Source organism: Pristis pectinata, chromosome 5 (genome assembly GCF_009764475.1).
Source record: "Pristis pectinata isolate sPriPec2 chromosome 5, sPriPec2.1.pri, whole genome shotgun sequence".
Classification (NCBI taxonomy): domain Eukaryota; kingdom Metazoa; phylum Chordata; class Chondrichthyes; order Rhinopristiformes; family Pristidae; genus Pristis; species Pristis pectinata.
This window is the reverse complement of record NC_067409.1, coordinates 1,298,979-1,322,004: the sequence shown is the minus strand read 5'-3', so window position 1 is coordinate 1,322,004 and position 23,026 is coordinate 1,298,979. Positions and strand designations below refer to the sequence as shown.

The 23,026-nt window shown below is 50.0% G+C and overlaps 1 protein-coding gene across 2 annotated transcripts in view; it reads right to left on the bottom strand.

The window, feature by feature from the left end:
- fam83hb (family with sequence similarity 83 member Hb) overlaps positions 1–23,026 on the bottom strand; it is a 51,152-nt gene that overhangs the window by 18,159 nt on the left and 9,967 nt on the right. Inside the window, exons 1-3 of one of the 2 annotated variants that reach the window (XM_052016463.1) lie at positions 16,335–16,412; positions 9,812–10,283; positions 5,103–5,267 (exon numbers count right to left, since the gene is read on the bottom strand). In XM_052016463.1, coding sequence (XP_051872423.1) covers positions 5,103–5,267; positions 9,812–10,258 — 612 coding nt within the window. In that variant the 5' untranslated portion in view covers positions 10,259–10,283; positions 16,335–16,412. Of the gene's footprint in view, positions 1–5,102; positions 5,268–9,811; positions 10,284–16,334; positions 16,413–23,026 lie in introns of those variants that run through there. The other variant, XM_052016462.1, reaches the window with a different exon arrangement.

Genomic DNA, 23,026 nt, shown 5'->3' with positions numbered 1-23,026 from the left:
GGGCCCCTGACGATGCCCCATTGACACCGCACCCTTTGAACTACACCCCCGGTGCTGCGCTCTGTCCTCGTTGGCGAGCCGTGTTGGCCTCAGGATGAACCAATGTTCCCTCGCCACGTAATCTCCCTGGTGCTTGTTGACTGGTTCGGGCTGTTCCAGACACCTGACCTGTGGGAACTGCCCCAGGGGTGGGGCTGCTGTCTGTGTCCCTGCAGCTTGCAGCACCCACCTGTCCCTTCGCCCTCCACCTGTGACATGGAGCTGCCTCACACAGGCTCTCCTCCCCTCTGCTGACAGCCACAGTTCAGCAGCCCCCTCCCCTGGACCTAGCCCATCCCACTACAGCAGCAGCTGCCGTACAGGGTCACCCTCTCCCACCTGACACAGCTGGGCTTCCCATTGGTTACCCGTGGGAGCTGAAGAAACTAATCAAAAGCCCAGCTAACTTCAGCAATGAATCGGGGGAAGTTCTCTGCCTGGTTTAATCTCTCTGTAGCTCTCACCTCACACCCTTTAGCCATTATGTACAGCTCCCTCCCTCACCCTTACACTGGCCCCATTGTTACGGAATGCCTGTCCCTCAGCGACACTCCCTCTGCAGTATCATGGATCAGCTCCCCACTCCTCCCTGGCCCGTCCAAACTATTTCAATCTCACACAGTTTCGCTCAGGGGCTTCCAGCCCAGTTTCAAGATCACAACGCCAGTGTTTCTGTCACATTACTGGGAAGCGTGAGGGAAGGAAATACAATGAGTGCTTGCAGTTTCGTCAGGTGCAGGGAGACAGACAACAGGGCGAGTGTACGTACACATCATTGAAAGCTGCAGGGCAGGTTACTGAAGATGTTTATAGGCAAGCAGCTTCCTAGGCTTCACACACAGGAGAACCGTGCCCAACTGCAGCTGGACTCTGCCTTAGGAAGGGAAGTAGAGCCTTGTGAGGGGTGTGAAGAATCACAGGCCCCCTCCAGGGGAACAAGGACTGCAGTGGTACGGTGCAGGGTGCAGACTGCCAAAGATTGGGGTCGCCGCTTCAGTGTAAAGGGGTTCAAAATTACTGGGGGTATTGACAGAACATAGAACAGTACGGCACAGGCACAGGCCCTTCAGCCCACAGTGTTTGTGCCCACCATAATGCCAAATGAAACTAATCCCATCTAAGATAAGGTATCTTTATTAGTCACACGTACATCGAAACACACAGTGAGATGCATCTTTTTGCGTAGAGTGTTCTGGGGGCAGCCCGCAAGTGTCGCCACATTTCCGGCGCCCACAACTTTCCTGCACATGATCCACACATGATCCATTCCTTGCAAGTTCATGTGTCTGTCTAAATGCCTCTTAGAACATAGAACAGCACGGCACAGGGACAGGGCCTTCAGCCCTCTTAAATGCCACTTATTGTATCAGCGTTCACCACCACCCCTGGCAGCGCATTCCGGAACCTACCACTCTGTGTAAAAACCTTTCCTCCTGTCAACTTAAAGGCATGCCCTCTAGTATTTGACATTTCTAACCTGCGAAAGAGACTCTCTCTACCTTATCTATGCCTCATAACCACATAAACCTCTATCAGGTCTCCCCTCAGCCTCCACCACTCCAGAGAAAACAACCCAAGTTTGTCCAACCTCTCCTTATAGCTCATACCCTCTAATCCAGGCAACATCCTGGTGAACCTCTTCTACACCCTCTCCAAAGCCTCCACATCCTTGGTAGTTTAGCAGTTAACATAACGCTTTTACAGCGCCAGTGACCCAGGTTCAATTCTGGCCACTGTCTGTAAGGAGTTTGTACGTTCTCCCCGTGTCTGCGTGGGTTTCCTCCGGGTGCTCCGGTTTCCTCCCACATTCTGAAAGACGTATGGGTTAGGAAGTTGTGGGCATTCTATGTTGGCGCCAGAAGTGTGGCGACACTTAGAGCTACTCCCCAAACACTGTACGCAAAAGATGCATTTCACTGTGTGTTTCGATGTACATGTGACTAATAAAGATATCTAATGGAGTGACCTGAATTACCCATAATGTTCCATGTGTGGCCTGACCAAAGTTTTATACAGCTGTAATATGACAGAGAGATGGATCGTTTCCCATGGCACAGGAAGGGTGGTCCAGGGAGAAGCCACAGGTGTGAAGGTGACAGGTTTGTAGAGTTGGTCAAAGGGCAACCGAGTGAAACCACTTACAAAGGGCTGACATCGACACTATGGGCTGAAAGGCCTCTTGTATATGCTTCCTGGGCATGTCAGCATTCCTGATCACTCGGCAGACTACAGTTGTTTCCCACTGCCTGGTCACAGACGGGCCATTCTATACACCAAGTCTCTGCCAACCCGTGGATCCTACATTAATCTCACCTTTTTATTCTCCCCACATTCCCATCAACTGCCTCCACACACTAGGGGGACAATTTACAGCAGCCAATTAACCCATCAACCTGCACATGTTTGGGATATGAGAGGAAACTGGAGCACCCGGGGGAAACCCATGCAGTCGCAGGGAGAACATGCAAACTCCACACAGACAGGACCCGAGGTCAGAATCAATTCAAGTTACACAGAACAGAAACAGGCCCTTCGGCCCCACCCATCCATGCCAACCAAGATACCTATCTAAGCCAGTCCCATCTGCCCGAGTTTGGCCCATATCCCTCTAAACCTTCCCTAGCCATGAACCTGTCCAAGTGTCTTATGAACATTGTAACTGTACCCGCCTCTACCGCTTCCTCTGCCACCTCGTTCCATATCCCCCACTAGCCTCTGTGTGGAAAAACTTTCCCCTCAGATCCCCTTGAAATCTCTCCCCTTTCCCCTTAAACCTAAGCCCTTGTTTTAGACTCCCTACCCAGGGAAAAAGACTATCTACCCTATCCACAGCCCTCATGATTTATAAACCTCTGTCAAGTCACCCCTCAGCCTCCTACGCTCCAGGGAAAAGTCCCAGCCTATCCAAAGCAACACACATAGGAGCTGGAGGAACTCAGCAGGTCAGGCTGCATCTGTGGAGGGAAATGGACAGTTGACGTTTCAGGTGAAGACCCTTCATCTGGACTGGATAGAAAGAGGGCAGAAGCCAGTATAAAAAGTGGGGGTATGAAGCAAGAGTTGGCAGGTGATAGGTGGATCCAAGTTGGGGGGGGGGTTGTGACAGGCAGACGAGGGAGGGGGGGGGGAGAGTGGGAATGATGCAAGAAGCTAGGAGGTGATATCTGGAAGTGACAATGGACAGAAGATGATGGAATCTGATAGGAGAGGAGAGTGGACCGTGGAATAAAGGGAAGGTGGTGAGGAGGGGAACTGGAGGGAGGGATGTGTGGGTGATGAGCAGGTCAAGAGGGTGGGGAAGGGGACAGAGGAGGGATGATGGGGCCAGTGGGATAAAAATAGACAGAGGGTAGTAGTTACCGCAAGTTAGAGAAATCAACGTCGAGGCCATCAGGTTGGAGACTACCAAGGCGGAATACGAGGTGCTGTTCTTCTAATCTGCGTCTAGTCTGAACTTGGCAATGGAGGAGGCCATGGACAGACCTGCTAGTGTGGGAATAGTAAGTGGAATTAAAATGGCTGGCTACCAGGAGATCCTGGCTGCTCCAGCAGATGGAGGGAAGATGCTCGATGAAGCAACCCCCCAATCTGCGTCGGGTCTCACTGATGTAGAGGAGGCTGCACCAGGAGCACCAGATACAATAAATGACACCAACGGATTCACAGGTGAAGAACTGCCTCACCTGGAAGGACTGTTTAGGGGCCTGGATGGTGGTGAATCCAATCTTCTGGCGAATCCAGCCCATCCAATCTCTCCTCGTAACTCAAGGCTTCCAGTCGATGCAACGTTCCTGTAAACCTTTTTCTGCACCCTCTCTAGCTTAATCACACCCTTCTTGTTGTTGGCAACCAGAACCGCAACAATTCCCCAAGTTCAGTTTCACTAACATCTTGTACAGCTGTAACGTTACATTCCAACTCTCACACCAAATGCCTCAGCAGAAGGCAAGCACGCCAAGTGCCTTTTTCACCACCCTGTGTCGCCACTTTCAGGGAACTATGTACCTGTACCCCTTGGTCTCTCTGTTCTACAACACTCCTTAGGGCCTTGCTCTTTACTGTGCAATACCTGGTTCACCCAGGATCCCATGTGCTCTAACCTTCCGGACCCGCCTACCACGCTGGACCTTGTCAAAGGCCTTGCAGACAATGTCCCGGGTCACTGGAGCTGTGAGGCAGTGCCTGTACCCAGTGTGCCATCCCTCCACGACAGCTGTGGACTTGTATTTAATTACGTTATCTGTAACGTTTACAGAGAACTCTGAGGTTGGTAATGGCAACTATGAACCTTTCGTACATGGCCCAGGGGGCTGGGAGTCTGCCCTACTTACCCAGCCTGGACTACATGTGACTCCAGACCCAATGTGCTATTGGCTCAGCCAGTACTGCCCTCTGAGGTGGTTCAGTAAGCCCAGATGAATCAGAATTAAAGGCAGCTCATCCCCATGCTCTCAGGGGCAATAAATGCTGGCCCCGTCAAGATCCCAGAGAGCAAGTAATTAAAAACCGGAATCCAGTGTCGATCAATAGTAAATCACAAGAGATAGATGAGGTGAACGGCTAGTCTTTTCCCAGGGTAGGGGTGTATAAAACTGAAGGGCAGAGGGTTAAGGTGAGAGGGGACAGATTTAAAAGAGACCCGAGGGGCAACTTTTTTCCCCCCACACAGAGGGTGGTGGGTACATGGAACGAGCTGCCAGAGGAAGTGGCAGAGGGGGCTACAATGACAATATTTAATGATATTTGGACAGGTACATGGATAGGAACGGTTTAGAGGGATATGGGCCAAATGCAGGCAAATTGGATTAGCGTAGAGAGGCACCTTGGTCAGAATGGACGAGTTGGCCTCTTTCTGTGCTGGCTAACTCTATGACCCTAGTGCAAGGCACTGATGGAACACTGCCCCATCACTGGATCAGTAGAGGGGTAGAGGTATGGAGATGGGTCACCAGCCCTGCCCCCAGAGACTCCACAGGAACCAGCTGACACCCTGGTCACCGGGCCGACCCTGGGAAGGATCGCCTCGCGAGCCCAGCCATGAACAGAAGGACAGTGGATCTTACGTGCACATGACCCAGGTTCACTTGGCACTTCTTGACCATGTCGAGGAAGTGGTGAGAGAACATTTCATCCAGGAGGAGGTAGACAGGGATCCCACGGCTGGCAGCCTCCAACACCTCATCAAACAGGTCGATGTCGGTGAAAATGTCCATCACAATCGCAATAACCTGCAGGGACAAACGTGCAGAGCAATGCATCAGGGCCTCAGTGGGAGCAGCACTGAAGGGTTAACGCGGATGGTGTACCATAACACAGAGCCAGAACACCTCTCGAGGGGTCCGTGTACCAGGCCTGCACACACTGCCCCTCCCCCAGGGTCCATGTACCAGGCCTGCACACACTGCCCCTCCTTCAGGGTCCATGTACCAGGCCTGCACACACTGCCCCTCCCCCAGCGTCCATGTACCAGGCCTGCACACACTGCCCCTCCTTCAGGGTCCGTGTACCAAGCCCGTGTACACTGTCCCTCCCGAACAGCCCATGTACCAGGCCTGCACACACTGCCCCTCCTTCAGGGTTCGGGTACCAGGCCTGCACACACTGCCCCTCCTCCAGGGTCCATATACCAGACGTGAGTACATTGCCCCTCCCCCAGGGTCTGTGTACCAAGCCCGTGTACACTGTCCCTCCCGAACAGCCCATGTACCAGGCCTGCAGACACTGTCCCTCCCGAACAGCCCATGTACCAGGCCTGCAGACACTGCCCCTCCTTCAGGGTCCGTGTAACTGGCCCGTGTACACTGCCCCTCCCCCAGAGTCCGTGTACCAGGCCTGTACACACTGCCCCTCCCGAAGGAGTCTACATCAGTTCACCAGTGACTGGACAATTACGAATGCCAGTGCCGGGTTAGAACACAGAACAGTACAACACACGAAGTGGGCCTTCGGATGTTGGAATTGGAATTGGTTTATTATTATCACTGGTACTGAGGTGCAGTGAAAAACTTGTCCTGCATACCGTTCGTACGGATCAATTCATTACACAGTGCATTGAGGTAGTACAAGGTAAAACAATAACAGAATAAAGTGTCACAGCTACAGAGGAAGTGCAGTGCAGGTAGACAGTGAGGTTCAAGGTCATAACGAGGTAGATTGTAAGGTCAAGAATCCATCATATTGTACGAGGGAACTGTTCAATAGTCATAGAACAGCAGGATAGAAGCTGTCCTTGAGCCTGGTGGTACGTGCTTTCAGGCTTTTGTATCTTCCGCCTGATGGGAGAGGGGAGAAGAGAGAATGTCCGGGGTGGGTGGGGTCTTTGATTATGTCGGCTGCTTCACTGAGGCAGCAAGAAGTGTCGACAGAGTCCATGGAGGGGACGCTGGTTTCCGTGATGCCAAACTAATTAACCTAATGAGACCTGTTCCCTTCTGGCTGCATATGGTCCATATCCCTCCATTCTCTGCACATTCATATGCCTATCACATTTGCCTCCAGCACTACCCCTGGCAGCACACTCCAGGCACCCACTACACTCTGTGTAAAACAAAAACTTGCCCCACACATCTCCTTTGAACTTTCCCCTTAACTTAAATGCTTGTCCTCTATTAGACATTTCCACCCTGATGAAAAGATGCCGGCTGTCCACTCTATCTACGCTTCTCATAGTCTTGTAAACTTCCATCAGCTTCCCCCTCATCCTCCACTGCTCCAGAGAAAACAACTTGTCCAACTTCTCCTTATTGGACATGGTGGGGAGACGGAGAACAGACCAACTTCAAAAGGAAAATGCACCTCCCTGCCCCAAACAAGCTGCTTCTCAGGATGTGAAGTCTCGAATGGAGAGGGGCAAAGTCTGGGCCATTGGTTCATGACACAACTTTGAGCTTGGGGCCCAGGAGCTGAAGGCATAGCCTTTGTCTGCCTGGACTGCACTTTCTCTATAACTGCAACACTACATTCTGCATTGTTTTCCTTTTTGCACCAGTTCGATGTACTTATGTAGGGAATGATCTGTCTGCAAAGCTTTTCACTGTATCTCAGTACAAGTGACAATAATAAACCATGACCCCCATTGGGGAGATTAAAATCGGCCAGGGCCAGAGGGCCATGGGATATTCCCAGGGCACAGGCAGAGCAAAAAACAGAGCCCTTTGAAAACAAGGATGGAAAGGTTGAGCTCAGAGTAGGGAGAGAGCACGTCACTGAGGCTCGAGGTTCAGTCAGACCTTCTCGCTGCTTCAGTGAGGCAGCCAACATAATCAAAGATCCCTCCCACCTGGACATTGTCTCTTCTCCCCCCTCCCATTGGGTAGAATATACAAGCACCTAAAAGCACGTACCACCAGGCTCAAGGACAGCTCCCACTGTATAAAACCTCCTGCACGACAAGATGGACTCTTGACCTCACAATCTACCTCATGGCACAATAGCGTAGCGGTTAGTGCGACACTATTACAGCGCCAGTGATTGGGGTTCGATTCCCGTCGCTGTCTGTAAGGAGTTTGTACGTTCTCCCTGTGTCTACATGGGTTTCCTCTGGGTGCTCCAGTTTCCCCCCACATTGCAAAGACGTACGGGTAGGTTAATTTGGGTTTAAAATGGGCGGCGCAGACTCATAGGGCCAGAAGGGCCTGTTACCACGCCGTAAATAAAATTTTTAAAAAATTATGGCAAACAGGGTGGTAAAGGCTGCTTTTAGTACGCTGGCCTTCATCAGTCAGGGCATTGAGTATAGACTCTGGGATGTTATGTTACAGTTGTACAAGATGTTGGTGAAGCCACATTTGGAATATTGTGTTCAGTTTTGGTCACCCTTCTGCAGGAAAGATGCCATTAAGCTGGAAAAAGTGCAGAGGAGATTTAGGAGGATGTTGCCGGGGACTCGAGGGACTGGTTATGGAGAGAGATTGAGCAGAATGGAACTCTATTCAATGGAGCATAGGAGAATGAGGGGTGATCTTATAGAGGTGTATAAAATCACGACGGGCAGAGATAGGGTTAAAGCACATGTCTTTTTTCCCCAGGGTTGGGGAATCAAGAACTAGAGGGCATAGGTTTAAGGTGAGATTTAATAGGAAATGAGGGGCAACTTTGTCATCCAGAGGGTGGCCAATACATGGAACGAGCTGCCAGAGGAAGTGGTGAGGTAGGTACATTAACAACATTTAAAAGGTACTGGGACAGGTTCATGGATAGGAATGGTTTAGAAGGATATCGGCCAAACGCGGGCAGAGGGGACTGGCTTGGATGGGAATCATGGTGGGCAGGGACCACTTGAGCCAAAGGGCCTGTTCCCATGCTGTAGGATTCTATGGCCCTTGCACCTTATTGTCGGCCTGCACTGCACTTTCTCTGTAACTGTGACACTTTATTCTGCATCCTGTTATTGTTTTCCCTTGTACTGCCTGGATGGATGGCATGCATACAGATCATTTCATCACGTGACAATAATAAACCAATTACCCAATCTAATTTACCAATTTTACAGGATGGGACAGATGTCAGGAAGATGGTGGTGGGGGGGGGGGGGGGTGGTGGGTGGAGAGACAAGGATGGAGGATTCCCTGTCACTTGCCCTGAAGTGGAAGGTCAGGGGTCAGGATGTCGAGGTTCCATTAGCCATCAGGGTGTAGGTCAGAGGGAGGGTCGACGTCACCGAACACTCTGACAAACTTCTACAGATGTACTGTTGAAAGTATCCTGACTGGTTGCATCAGGGTCTGGTACAGTAATTCCAATGTGCAGGAATGTAAGAAGCTGCAGAGAGTAGTGGATTCAGCCCGATACATCACGGGCACGTCCCTCCCCACCATCGGTGGTATCTATGAACGGTAATAGCTGCTTATCAAGAAGGCAACATCCATCACCAAAGATCCCCACCGTCCGGGCCGTGCCATCTTCTCACAGCTCCCATCAGGCAGGAGGTACAGAAGCCTGAAGCCCCACACCACCAGGTTCAGGAACAGCTACTTCCCTTCAACCATTCGGTTCTTGAACCAAGCGGCACAACCCTAATCACCACTACAGTTTAGCAACACTAGGACCATAGAACCATATAGCACAAAACAGGCCCTTCGGCCCACCATGTTGTGCCATCCATCAAACCACCCTCACACTATCTAACCCTTTCCTCCCGCATATCCCTCTACCTCACACTCCTCCATGTGCCTATCCAACAAACTCTTGAACCTGTCCAATGTATCTGCCTCCACCACCACCCCAGGTAGTGCATTCCATGCACCAACCACACTCTGGGTGAAAAACCTCCCCCTGACATCTCCCCTGAACCTCCCACCCATAACCTTAAAGCCATGACCTCTCGTCTTGAGCATTGGTGCCCTGGGAAGGAGGCGCAGGCTGTCTACTCTATCTATTCCTCTCAATATTTTATATACCTCTATCATGTCTCCTCTCATCCTCCTCCTTTCCAGTGAATAAAGCCCTAGCACCTTAAGCCTTTCCTCATATTCAATACGCTCTAATCCAGGCAGCATCCTGGTAAATCTCCTCTGCACCCTCTCCAACGCCTCCACATCCTTCCTGTAATGCGACTTTGCACTAAAATGGCCTTTTTTTTGTTCTAATTGTGTTCTTTCTTGTAAAAGTTGTGTATAATTTATGTTTTTCTTGTGAATGCTGCTTATCTGATGCTCTGTGCCTGTGATGCTGCTGCGGGTAAGTTTTTCATTGCACCCATGCATATGACAATAAACTCAACTTTGACAGGGCTCCCCTGTCCCAGGATGGGTCAGTGCAGGCACCTCCTCACCTGTGTGGCGGAGCGGATCAGACGGCGCACCTCCTCCTTGATGCTGAGGGTGTCGGGGGCGGGAGGGTGAACGAAGATGGTGACATCAGACGGCCCCCTGAAGGTGTGGGTGCTGGGCCAGCCCAGATCCAGAACGGGGGCGGCGATGTCCGTGTGCACGGGCCAGTATGTGCCCGAGGAATCCGAGTCCTCGTAGGTGGCCGGGGTGTAGTCCAGGCTGTCGAGGGGGACGGTGGGCTTCTTCAGGTGCTTGTTGATGTGCTCGATCTCAGTGCTGCTGAGGAAATCTACCTCCTGCTCGGCAGCCAGGAACTGGTAGTAGGCATCGATGCCCTCCTCCGCCAGGATATCGATGGCGATTCGGTAGTACTCCTTGTAGTGGGGCGGGACATGCCCGGGGTCCCGGTCCACATCGCCGAAGGACGAGCATTGTGAGCGATGAGCCATGGTTCAGTCGGCAGCGGAGATGGCCCTGTGAACACAGAGAGAGTGACGTCAGGAGATTAGGCATGGATACCCCTGAACTCAGGCACACTACACCCCCAAAATCAGGGACAACCCCTCGAACCGACACACTCTCCCCTCCCCCCACCAAACCAGGCACACTACACCCCCCAAACTCAGGGACAAACCCCCGAACTGACACCCCTCCACACCACCACCCCCCCCCCCCCGCCAAACCAGGCTACAACTCCAAACTCAGGGACAATCCCACCCCCCCCCCCAAACCGACACACTGTCCCACACACACCGCACTCCCCCCCCCACACCAAACCAGGCACACTACACCCCTCAAAACTGACCCACACCCAATAGTGACCAGGACACCAGACACCAACAAACCCAAACCAACACACCATCTCCCCAAACAACACACACAAAACCCGTAATGACAGGACATGATATTCTGACAACCCCAACACACCACATCCCCAAGCCCACACATAGCCTTGGTAATGACCAGGACAAGATTCACTCAATCACATCCCCACTTCACCTTCTCCACTCCAGGGAGAACAGACCCAGTCTCTCCTCTTAACTGAAACACTCCATCCCAGGCAACATCCTGGTGAACCTCCTCTGCACCATCTCCAGCACTGTCACATCCTTCCTGCAGTGTGGTGACCAGAACTGCATGCAGTACTCCAGATGTGGTCTGACCATGGTTTTATCAAGTTGGAGCATAACCTCCCTGCTCTTGTATTCAATACCCTGGCTAATGAAGGTCACCACCCCACATGCCTTTTCACCCATGTCATCTACCTGTGCTACCACCTTCAAGGATCTTTGCACCAAGGTCCCTCTGTTCATCGATACTCCTTAGGACCCGACCATTCATGGTGTATGTCCTCACCTCACTAGTGCTCCCAAAATGCATCACATCACACTTACATGGATTAAACTCCATCTGCCATTTTACCAATACATCGAGATCACCCTGTGCCCTCAGACTATATGCCATGCTGCCAGCAACTCCACCCGTTATCTGCCAATTTATGGATCATGCCCCCTACACCCACATTCAAATCATTCACATATCACAAACTGCATGGATCCCAGCACTGATTCCTGTGGACAGAAATGCCCCTTCCCCATGACCCCTGTCCCCTATTGTCAATCCAGTTTTGGATCCAGTTCACCAACTTGCCCTGGATCCCATGGGCCTTAACCTTTTGGACCAGTCTCCCATGTGGAACCTCAAAAGGCCTCACTGAAGTCTACGTGAACCACATCTACTGTATTGTTCTCACTGATACATTTTGTTACCTCTTCAAAAAAGATGTAAATTGGTCAGACAGGACCCTCCCTTGACAAAGCCATGCTGGCTGTCTCTGATTCATCCCTGCCCTTCCAAGTGATCATTAATCCCGTCCCTCAGAACTTTCTCCAATAACTTCCTACCACTGACTCCAGGCTCACAGGTCTATAATTACATGCATTTTTCTTGCTGTCCATCTTGAAAAGGGTGACCACATTTGTTATCTTCTACCTCACTGGGACACAGTCACGCAGCACGAAATCCTTCACCTCAAATCGTCCATGCCAACAAAATCAGCAATGAGCAAATCCCATTTGTCTGCATTGGGCCATATCCCTCTTAACCCTTCCTTTCCTATACCTGAATGTCATTTAAGTGTTGTAATTGTACTCACCCCTAACACTTCCTCGGACAGCTTGTTCCATACACCCATCACCCTCTATGTGAAAAATTTGCCCCTCAGGTCCCCTTTAAATCTTTCCCCTCTCCCCTGAAACCAATACCCCCTAGTTTTAGTCAACTCGACCCCATGAAAAAGACAGTGATCATTCACCTTATCCATGCTCCTCATGACTCAGCCTCCTTCACTCCTGGGAAAACAGTCCCAGCCTATCCGATCTCTCCTTATAACTCAAGCCCTCCAGTTCCAACAAAATCTTTGTGAATATTTTCCGCACCCTTCCCAGTTGATGAACAACCATCCTACAGGTGGGGGACCAGAACTGCACACAATACTCCAAAGGATGTTGCCAGGATTGAAGGCCTGAGTTATAGGGAGAGGTTGGCCAGGCTAGGTCTTTATTCCTTGGAACATATGAAAGTGAACCTAGAACATTACAGCACAGTACAGGCCCATCGGCCCACAATGTTGTGCCGACATTTTATCCTGCTCTAAGATCTATCTAACCCTTCCCTCCCACATAGCTCTCCATTTTTCAATCATTCTTAAATGTCCCTAATGTATCTGCCCCCCCAACCTCAGCTGGCAGTATGTTCTACACACCCACCACTCTCTGTGGAAAAAAAAACTTACCCCAGACATCCCCCCTGTAACTTCCTCCAATCACCTTAAAATTATGCCCCCTTGTGCTAGCCATTGTCGCCCTGGGAAAAAGTCTCTGTCCACTCAATCTATGCCTCTTATCATCTTGTACACCTCTATCAAGTCACCTCTCATCCTCCTTTGCTCCAAAGAGAAGAGCCCCAGCTCACTCAACCTATCCTCATAAGACATGCTCTCCAATCCAGGCAGCATCCTGGTAAATCTCCTCTGCACCCTCTCTAAAGCTTCCACATCCTTCCTATAATGGGGCAACCAGAACTGAACACAATACTCCAAGTGTGGTCTAAGCAGAGTTCTATAGAGCTGCAACATTACCTCGCGGCTCTTGAACTCAGTACCCCAACTAATGAAGGCCAACGCACCATACGCCTTCTTAACAACCCTATCGACCTGCGCAACAACCTTGAGGGATCTATGGATGTGGACCCCAAGATCCCTCTGTTCCTCCACACTGCTAAGAGTCCTGTCATTAACCTTGTATTCTGCCTTCAAATTCAATCTCCTGAAGTGTATCACTTCACACTTATCCGGATTGAACTCCATCTGCCACTTCTCAGCCCAGCTCTGCATCCTATCAATGCCCTGTTCTAACCTACAGCAACCTTCTACACTATCCACACCACCACCAACCTTCGTGTCATCTGCAAACTTACTAACCCACCCTTCCATATCCTCACCCAAGTCATTTAGAAAAATCACAAAGAGCAGGGGTCCCAGAACAGATCCCTGCGGAACACTGCTGGCTACTGACCTCCAGGCAGAATACGCTCCATCTACAACCACCCTGTCTTCTATGGGTGAGCCAATTCTGAATCTACACAGCCAAGTTTCCCTGGATCCCATGGCTCCTGACTTTCTGAATGAACCTTCCATGAGGAATCTTATCAAACACCTTACTAAAATCCATGTACACCACATCCACTGCTCTACCTTCATCAATGTGCTTTGTCACATCCTCAAAGAATTCAAATAGGCTATGAGGCACGACCTGCCCCTCACAAAGCCGTGCTGACTGTCGCTAATCAGCCTATGCTTCTATAAATGCCCAGAAATCCTGTCTCTATGAATCGTCTCCAGTAATTTGCCCACCACTGCAGTAAGATTCACTGGCCTGTAATTCCCAGCGTTGCTCAAGAAATGGAATAGGGACAAAGGAAAAACATTTGCCACCCTCCAAACATCTGGCACTACCCGTCATTAGTTCCCTGAACCTGTCCTATGTTTCCCTTTTCCTCTTTATCCAACCACCGATATCCCTCAACATCCAGGGTTCCCTGTACTTGTTCCCTCTGCCTTTCACCCTGACAGGGACATGTTGGTACTGAACTCTTGCTGCTTTTCCTTTGAATGCTTCCCGTTGTGCCAATGTAGACTGATCTGTAACCATTCTACCTTTGCCAGTCCTCCCTTATTCTAATGAAATTGGCCTTCCTCCAATTTAAGACCTTTATTCCTAGTCCATCCCTATTCTTTTTTCATAGTCACTTTGAAACATACAGAGTTATGGTCTCCTGTCTCCAAAATGCTCACCCACTGATCCTCCCCTCACCTGACGATACATTCCCCAAGGTAAGGCCCATAACGCCCCTTCCCTTGTTCATCTGTCTACACTGTGCCAACAAAACCTCTGCTGGACACACCTCAAAAGTTACAGCCCCTCTGAGCTTTTTTTACACTGAGGCAATCCCAGTTAATATCTTGGAGATTGAAATCCCCTCAGACTGGAATCCAATTCTTGTTGCACCTCTCTGATATCTGCCAACATATCTGTCTTCCACCTCCTGGTAACTGTTGGGAGGTCTGTAATACACCCCCAGCAAAGTGACACCATCTTTTGTTCCTTATCTCTACCCATGTGGCCTCATTTAGGGAACCTTCTTGAATATCCTCCCTCAGTACTGAAGTAATGCATTTCTTGACTAACAGTGCAACACCACCTCTTCTTATATACCCACCGTCTCACGTGAAAATTCTTCACCCTGGAATAACGAGTTGCCAGTCCTGTCCACCATTCAACCAAGTCTCAGTGATAGGAAAAATATCACAGTTCCACGTGTTAATTAAAGGCTTGAGCTCATCTACCTTACCAGCTGGACTCTTTGCAATAAAATAGATGCTGGCAGTCATAGCTGGGGCATGGCGTATAAAAGCAGGGATACAACTGTATAAAAAATTAATTAGGCCACAGCTGGAGTATTGTATGCAGTCCTGGTCACCACATCATTGGAAGGACAGAGTCATGGAATTATACAGCACGAAAACAGGCCTTTCCACCCAACTGGTCCATGCTGACCATGGTGCCCACCAAGCTAGTGCCATTTGCCCGCATTTGGCCCATATCCCTCTAAACCCCTCCTATCCATGTACTTATCAAAGATAAATGTTATTATTGTACCTGCCTCAACCACTTCCTCTGGCAGCTAGTTCCATATATCCACCACCCTCTGTGTAAAAAGATTGTTCCTCAGGTTCCTATTAAATCTCTCCCCTTTCAAACCTGTTCCCACTAGTTCTTGATTCCCCAGCCCTGGGAAAAAGACTATGTGCATTCACCCAATCTATGCCCTTCATGATTTTATACACCTGTATAAGATCACCCTTCAATCTCTTACGCTCCAAGGATTAAAGTCCTAACCTGTCCAAATTCTTCCTATAACTCAGGCCCTCAAGTCCTGGCAGCATCCTTGTAAATTTTCTCTGCACTCTTTCCAATTTAATTATGTGTTTCTTATAACTGTACTCCACACTCCAAGTACAGTCTCACCAACATCCTGTACAACTGCAACATAACATCCCAGCTCCTATACTCAATGCCTTACTGATGAAGGCCAGTGCGCCAAATGCCTCCTTCACCTCCGTCTACCTGTGGTGTGGCTTTCAGTGAACTACGTCCTTGTACTACGTCTTACGTCCCTCGGTTCCACAACACTCCCCATGATTGCACTGGAGAGGCTGCAGAGGAGATTCACCAGGACGTTGCCTGGGATGGAACATTCCAATTACGAGGAGAGACTGGGTAGTTTTGTTGGACAGAGGAGGCCGAGGGAGACCTGATAGGGGTATCCATCATTATGAGGTGCATAAGTTGAATAGAGAGTATGAAATTTTCCCCATAATAGTGTCAAACACTAGAAGACATAGATTTTGGGTGAGGAGTTGAGAGCAGATCTGACAGGGATTTTGTTTTCACCCAGAGAGTAGGTGGAACCGAGAACGCACTGCCTGAGGACGTAGTGGAGGCAGAGACTCTCACAGCACTTTAGTAGTATCCGAATGAGCGATAAGATGTGTGCAGAGCAAATGCTGGTAAATGGGGTTAGTGTAGGTGGGTGCTTGATTGCCAGCATGGGCAGAGTGGGCCGAAAGGCCTGTTTCTGCATCCTATCACTCTGAGACGTAATGGTAGTTTCCATGCGGTCTCTAATAGTGCCGGAGCAGTTGGGTTCTCCCCTGGTTCCATTCCTCCCTACCCCTGTCCCAGCACTCTCGTATGCACAAGGAGACCCTTCCTCAAGCCTCACGTTCCAGCCCCTGATCACCTTGGACTGTTTCCCAGCTTCAGAGGCTGATCTGTGCATTGTGCCTATGCCAGCTCTCCAAATAATCCCATCTATCCCAGTCCCCCACCAACTTCACCAGAGCCTCAGACCCACCCACAGCACACCAGGGGGCAATGAACAGCAGCCAATCAACCTACCAACCTGGGATGTGGGAGGAAACTGGAACAGTATCAATTCAATACGCCAACTTCAACATCATTACACAGGACCTGGCAAAACATCAACTGGGAGCAGAGACTTGCAAGTAAATTTACACAGGAAGTCCTTTAACAGTATAAACAGTGAGAGCTGACGGCCAATGTGTTCCCACAGATATAAGGACAGCAAGTCCTGAAACACCAGACCTCAAAGGATGTGAAGGGTTTGATAAAGAAAGGAACAAGTGGGAAAGAAGCTGTGGGAGTCCCTTATGGAGTAGGAGGTACTTAAAAAAGAAATGAGCTGAGCTATGAAATATCACTGTCTTAAGATCAAGGAAAATCCCAAGGTATTTTAAATATATTAACAGCAGAAGTGTAACCAGGGAAAGAGTGGGGCTGATTAGGGACCAAACAGGCAACCTGTTTGTAGGGCAGGGGGATGTAGGTGAGGTCTTGGTTAGTACTTTGCAGCTGCAATCACCAAGGACAAACCCATTGTCGTTGGAGAATTCAGGGAGGGGCAGCATGAAATTCTAGACCATGTTAAGATTAAAGAGGAGATATTCAATACCTCAGCAGGCCTAAAGGAGGATAATTGCCCAGGGCCTGGTAAAATACATCCCAGGCTCCTACAGGAGGCAAGATGGGGCCCTGACAAAGATTTTTAAACCTTTCTTGGCTTGGCCACAGGTGAGGAGTCGGACGACTGGAGGAGAGCAGATGTGGTACTTTTATTCAAGAACTGCAGCTGGGATAGGCCAGGTAATTGCAGGGCTCCGAGTCTATCATCAGTGGTGGGAAAGGTATCGGTAAGAATCCTGAGCAGCAGAATGAATCTGCACTTGAAAATGTGGGGACTGATCAGGGGCAGTCAGGACAGAGCTGCTTGTGGGAAATCCATTGGAGAAAGGTCATGAAAAACATGATGATGCTGGAGGAACTCAGCAGGCCAGGCAGCACCCGTGGAGAAAAGCAGGCGGTCAACGTTTCGGGTCGGACCCTTCTTCAGGACTGAAGATAGGGAAAGGGGAAGCCCAATATATAGGAGGGAAAAGCAGAGCAGTGATAGGTGGACAAAAGAGGGGAGGCGGGGTGGGCACAGGGTGGTGATAGGTAGATGCAGGTAAGAGATGGTGATGGGCAGGTGTGGGGGAGGAGGGGAGAGGAGATCACTGGGGGATGGGTCAGAGGTAAGGAGAGAGAGGGCGGGGAAAGGGAAGGAAGCGAAGCATGGGAGGGGGTAGGGGGTGTGGGGTAGGGGGTGTGGGGTAGGGGGGGTGGGGAAGGGGGGGTGGGGATTACTTAAACTGGGAGAATTCAACGTTCATGCTATTAGGCTGCAAGGTTCCAAAACAGAAAATGCAGATCGCGGTTACTGACGGAGTGCAGGTGTTCTGCAAAACGGTCACCTAGTCTGCGTTTGGTCTCACCAGTGTAGAGGAGGCCACACTTGGAGAACCGAATGCAGTAGATGATATTAAGGGAGGTGGAGGTGAATCTCTGTCTCACCTGAAAGGACTGTTTGGGTCCCTGGATGGAGGTGGTGTAGGGGCAGGTGTTGCACCTATGGCGGGGGCAGTGGAAAGTCCCTGGGGTGGGAGTGGGATGGGTGGAGGGGGAAAAAGGAGTGAATTTGGGAGTCACGGAGAGAGCAGTCCCTGCAAAAGGCAGAAAGGGGTGGGGAGGGGAAGATATGCTTGGTGCTGGGGTCCCGTTGGGGATGGCGGAAGTGGCGGAGAATGACGTGTTGGATACGTAGGCTGGTGCGGTGAAATGTGAGGACAAGGGGGTCCCTATCCCTGTTGGGTCTGGGAGGGGTGGGGGTGAGAGCAGAGGTGTGGGAAATGGCAGAGATACGGGTGCAAGCTCTCTCGACCACAGTCGGGGGAAGCCTTGTTAGAAAAGAAGTTGGACATCTCGGATGTCCTGGAGTGGAAAGCCTCATCATGGGAGCAGATGCAGCGGAGGCAGAGAAATTGAGAAAAAAGGGCAGCATCTTTGCAGGAGACAGGGTGGGAGGAGCTGTAATCGAGGCAACTGTGGGTGTCAGTGGGAGCTGTAATTGAGGTTAATCAAGGCTGTAATCCCCACTCCTTTGTGCCTTTTGCAGGGATCACTCTCTCCGCAAATCCCGAGTTCACTCCTCCCCCCCCACCCATCCCACTCCCACCCCGGGAACTGCCCCCACCATGGCTGCAACACCTTTCCCTATACCACCTCCATCCAGGGACCCAAACAGTCCTTTCAGGTGAGACAGGGACTCACCTGCACCTCCCTTAATATCATCGACTGCATTTGGTGCTCCACGTGTGGCCTCCTCTACATTGCTGAGACCAAACGCAGACTAGGTGACTATTTCGCAGAACACCTGGGCTCCATCCATAACCGCGATCTGCATCTCCCCGTTGCCGGTCAATTCAACTCCCCCTCCCACACTATCACTGATATGTCAGTCCTCGGCCTCCTCCACTGCCGGGAGAATTCCAAGCATAAACTGGAGGAACAGCTCCTCATCTTCCATCTTTTGCAGTCCCTTTTTTTCCTTTCTCTCCTTACCTTTGACCCGTCCCCCGGTGGATCTGCTCTCCCCTCCCCCACACCTGTCCATCACTATCTCTTACCTGCATCTACCTATCACCACCCTGTGCCCACCCCGCCTCCCCTTCTTTGTCCACCTATCACTGCTCTGCTTTTCCCTCCTATATATCAGGCTTCCCCTTTTCCTATCTTCAGCCCTGAAGAAGGGTCCTGACCTGAAATGGTGACCGCCTGTTTTTCTCCACGGATGCTGCCTGGCCTGCTGAGCTCCTCCAGGATCGTCGTGTTTTTCATCTAGATTCCAGCATCTGCAGTCCTTTGTTTCTCTGGTAGGAAGGACATGGCTGCACTGGAGAGGGTGCAGTGGGGACTCAGCAGGACGTAATGAGGAGAGACTCCAGTCTGGGTTTGTTTCCCTTGAAGTTGGGGGGGGGGGGGTGGCAGTGGTGGTGAGGGTAGGGGAGCCTGATGGAGGGATGCAAAATTATATGGGGCATAGATAGGGTAGACAGTAGGAAACTTTCCCCTTGCAGGTGAATAAAACAAGAGGACATAGATTTAGGGCAGTGGGGGAGAGATTTGAATGACAATAGACAACAGGAGCAGAAGTAGACCATTCGGCCCTTCGAGTCTGCACTACCATTTTGAGATCATGGCTGATCCTCAACAATCAATATCCTGTTCCTGCCTTGTCCCCATATCCCTTGATTCCCCTCCCAATAAGAAACCTATCTAGCTCCTTCTTGAAAATACCCAGAGAATTGGCCTCCACTGCCCTCTGAGGCAGTGCATTCCACAAATTCACAACCCTCCGGGAGAAGAAGTTTTTCCTCACCTCTGTCCTAAATGGCCTAGCCCTTATTCTTAAATCATGCCCCCTGGTCCTGGACTTCCCCAACATCTGGAACATATTTCCTGTCTCTATCTTGTCCAATCCCTTAATAATCCTGTATCTTTCAATCAGATCCCCTCTCAATCTTCTCAATTCCAGCGTGTACAATCCCAGTCTCTCCAACCTCTCAGCTAAGACAGTCCCGACATCCCCGGAATTAACCTCGTAAACCTATGCTGCACGCCCTCTATAGCCAGGATATCCTTCCTTAACCCTGGAGACCAAAACTGTACACAATACTCCAGGAGTGGTCTCACCAGGGCCCTGTACAAATGCTAAAGAATCTCTTTGCTTTTGTACTCAATTCCCCTTGTAATACAGGCCAACATTCCATTAGCCTTCATCACTGCCTGCTGCACTTGCTCATTCACTTTCAGTGACTGATGAACAAGGACTCCAAGATCCCTTTGTATTTCCCCCTTACCTAACTCCACACCATTCAGATAATAATCTGCCTTCCTGTTCCTGCTCCCAAAGTGGATAACCTCACACTTATCCACATTAAACTTCATCTGCCAAGTATCTGCCCACTTACCCAACCTATCCAAATCACCTTGAATTCTCCTAACTTCCTCTACACATGTCGCACTGCCACCCAACTTTGTATCATCAGCAAACTTGCTAATGTTATTCACAATGCCTTCATCTAAATCATCAACATAGATCGTAAACAGCTGCGGTCCCAGCACCGAGCCCTGTGGCACCCCACTAGTCACGGCCTGCCATTCTGAGAAACATCCATTCACCCCTACCCTTTGTTTCCTATCCGCCAACCAGTTTTCTATCCATGTCAATACCCGCCCCCCAATTCCATGAGCCCTAATTTTACCCACCAATCTCCTGTGCGGCACTTTATCAAATGCCTTCTGAAAGTCAAGGTATACAACATCCACTGAATCTCCCTCGTCTAATTTCCTGGTTACATCCTCAAAAAACTCCAGTAGATTAGTCAAGCATGATTTGCCCTTGGTAAATCCATGTTGACTCGACCCAATCCTATCATTGCTATCCAAATATGCTCATATTTCATCCTTAATAATGGACTCTAGCATCTTCCCCACCATAGATGTTAGGCTAACTGGACGATAGTTCCCCGTTTTCTCCCTCCCTCCTTTCTTAAAAAGTGGGATAACATTAGCCATTCTCCAATCCTCAGAAACTGTCCCCGAATCTAAGGAACATCGGAAAATGATCACCAATGCATCCACAATTTCTAGAGCCACCTCCTTTAGTACCCTGGGATGCAGACCATCTGGACCTGGGGATTTGTCAGTCTTCAGCCCCATTAGTCTACCCATCACCATTTCTTTCCTAATGTCAATCCACTTCAGTTCCTCTGTCACCCTCTGCCTTTTGTCCATCCTTACCTCTGGGAGATTTCTTACGTCTTCCCCGGTGAAGACAGATCCAAAGTACTTATTAAATTCGACTGCCATCTCCCTGTTTCCCGTAATAATTTCACCCGATTCGGTCTTCAAGGGCCCAACGTTGTTCCTAACTAACTTCTTTCCCTTCACATACCTAAAAAAGCTTTTGCTATCCTCCTTAATATTCCTGGCTAGCTTGCCTTCGTACCTCATTTTTTCTTCCCGAATTACCTTTTTAGTTAAATTCTGCTGCACCTTAAAAATTTCCCAATCTTCTATCTTCCCACTCAGCTTGGCTCTGCCATACTTCTTCCTTTTTAACACAATGCTATCTCTGACTTCCTTTGTCAGCCACGGTGGCCCCTTTCCCCTCTTTGAGTCTTTCCTTCTCTGGGGAATGAACTGATCCTGCACCTTGTGCATTATTCCCAAGAATACCTGCCATTGCTGGTCCACTGACAATTCTGCTAGGATGCCCGCCCAGTCAACTTTAGCCAGCTCCTCCCTCATGGCTCCATAGTCTCCTTTGTTCAACTGTAAAATTGACCCTTCTGATTTGCCCTTTTCCCTCTCCAATTGCAGATAAAAACTTATCATGTTATGGTCACTACCTCCCAATGGCTCCTTTACTTCGAGTTCTCTTATCAAATCCTGCTCATTACACAGCACTAAATCCAGAATAGCCCTCTCCCTGGTCGGCTCTCGTACCAGCTGCTCCAAGAATGCATCCCAGAGGCACTCCCTTTCCTGGGGTCCAGTACCAGCCTGATTTTCCCAGTCCACTTGCATATTGAAATCCCCCATAACTACTGTGACATTACCCTTGCCACATGCCAACATTAACTCACTATTCAGCTTGCACCCAATATCCATGCCACCATTCAGAGGCCTGTAGATAACACCCATTAGGGTCTTTTTGCCCTTACAGTTCCTCAGTTCTATCCACACTGACTCTACTTCTCCTAATTCAATGTCCCCCTTGCAAGGGACTGAATCTCATTCCTCACCAACAGGGCCACCCCACCCCCTCTGCCCACCTTCCTGTCCTTACGATAGCATGTATACCCTTGAAAATTCATTTCCTAGGTCTGATCTCCCTGCAGCCATGTCTCCGTTATCCTAACAACATCATACTTACCCACTCGTATCTGAGCTTCAAGCTCGCCTACCTTATTCCTGACACTCCGTGCATTCAGATACAGGATTTTTAACCCATTTCTCTCCAATCGTATTAATGTTCCGAAATTGCGTAGTTCCTACCTGTCCTCTACCCTCCACCTCGCTATCCTCTCTCTCATTCTGGATCCCCTCCCCCTGCAAATTTAGTTTAAACCCCCCCGAGCAGCATTAGCAAACCTTCCTGCAAGAACGTCAGTACCCCTCCAGTTCAGGTGTAAACTGTCCCGTTGGAACAGATCCCATCTTCCCTGGAACAAATCCCAATTATCCATAAACCTGAAGCCCTCCCTCTCGCACCATCCCCTCAGGCATGTATTAATCTGCCTAATCTTCCTATTCCTCTCCTCACTCGCATGTGGCACAGGCAGCAATCCTGAGATTGTTACCCTGGATGTCCTGCCCCTCAATTTAGCACCTAACTCCCTGAACTCCTTACGCAGGACCTCCTCTCTTTTCCTGCCCACGTCGTTAGTCCCTACATGGATCACAACATCTGGGTTCACGCCCTCCCTCCTGAGAATAACCTGAACCCGATAGGAGATATCCCGGACCCTGGCACCAGGGAGGCAACAGAGCATCCGGAATTCCCGATCATCCCCACAGAATATCCCATCTATCCCCCTGACTATAGAATCCCCTATCACTACCGCTCTCCTCACTTCCTTCTTCCCCTTCTGAGTTGAGGGTCCACTCTCGGTGCCAGAGACCAGACCTCCG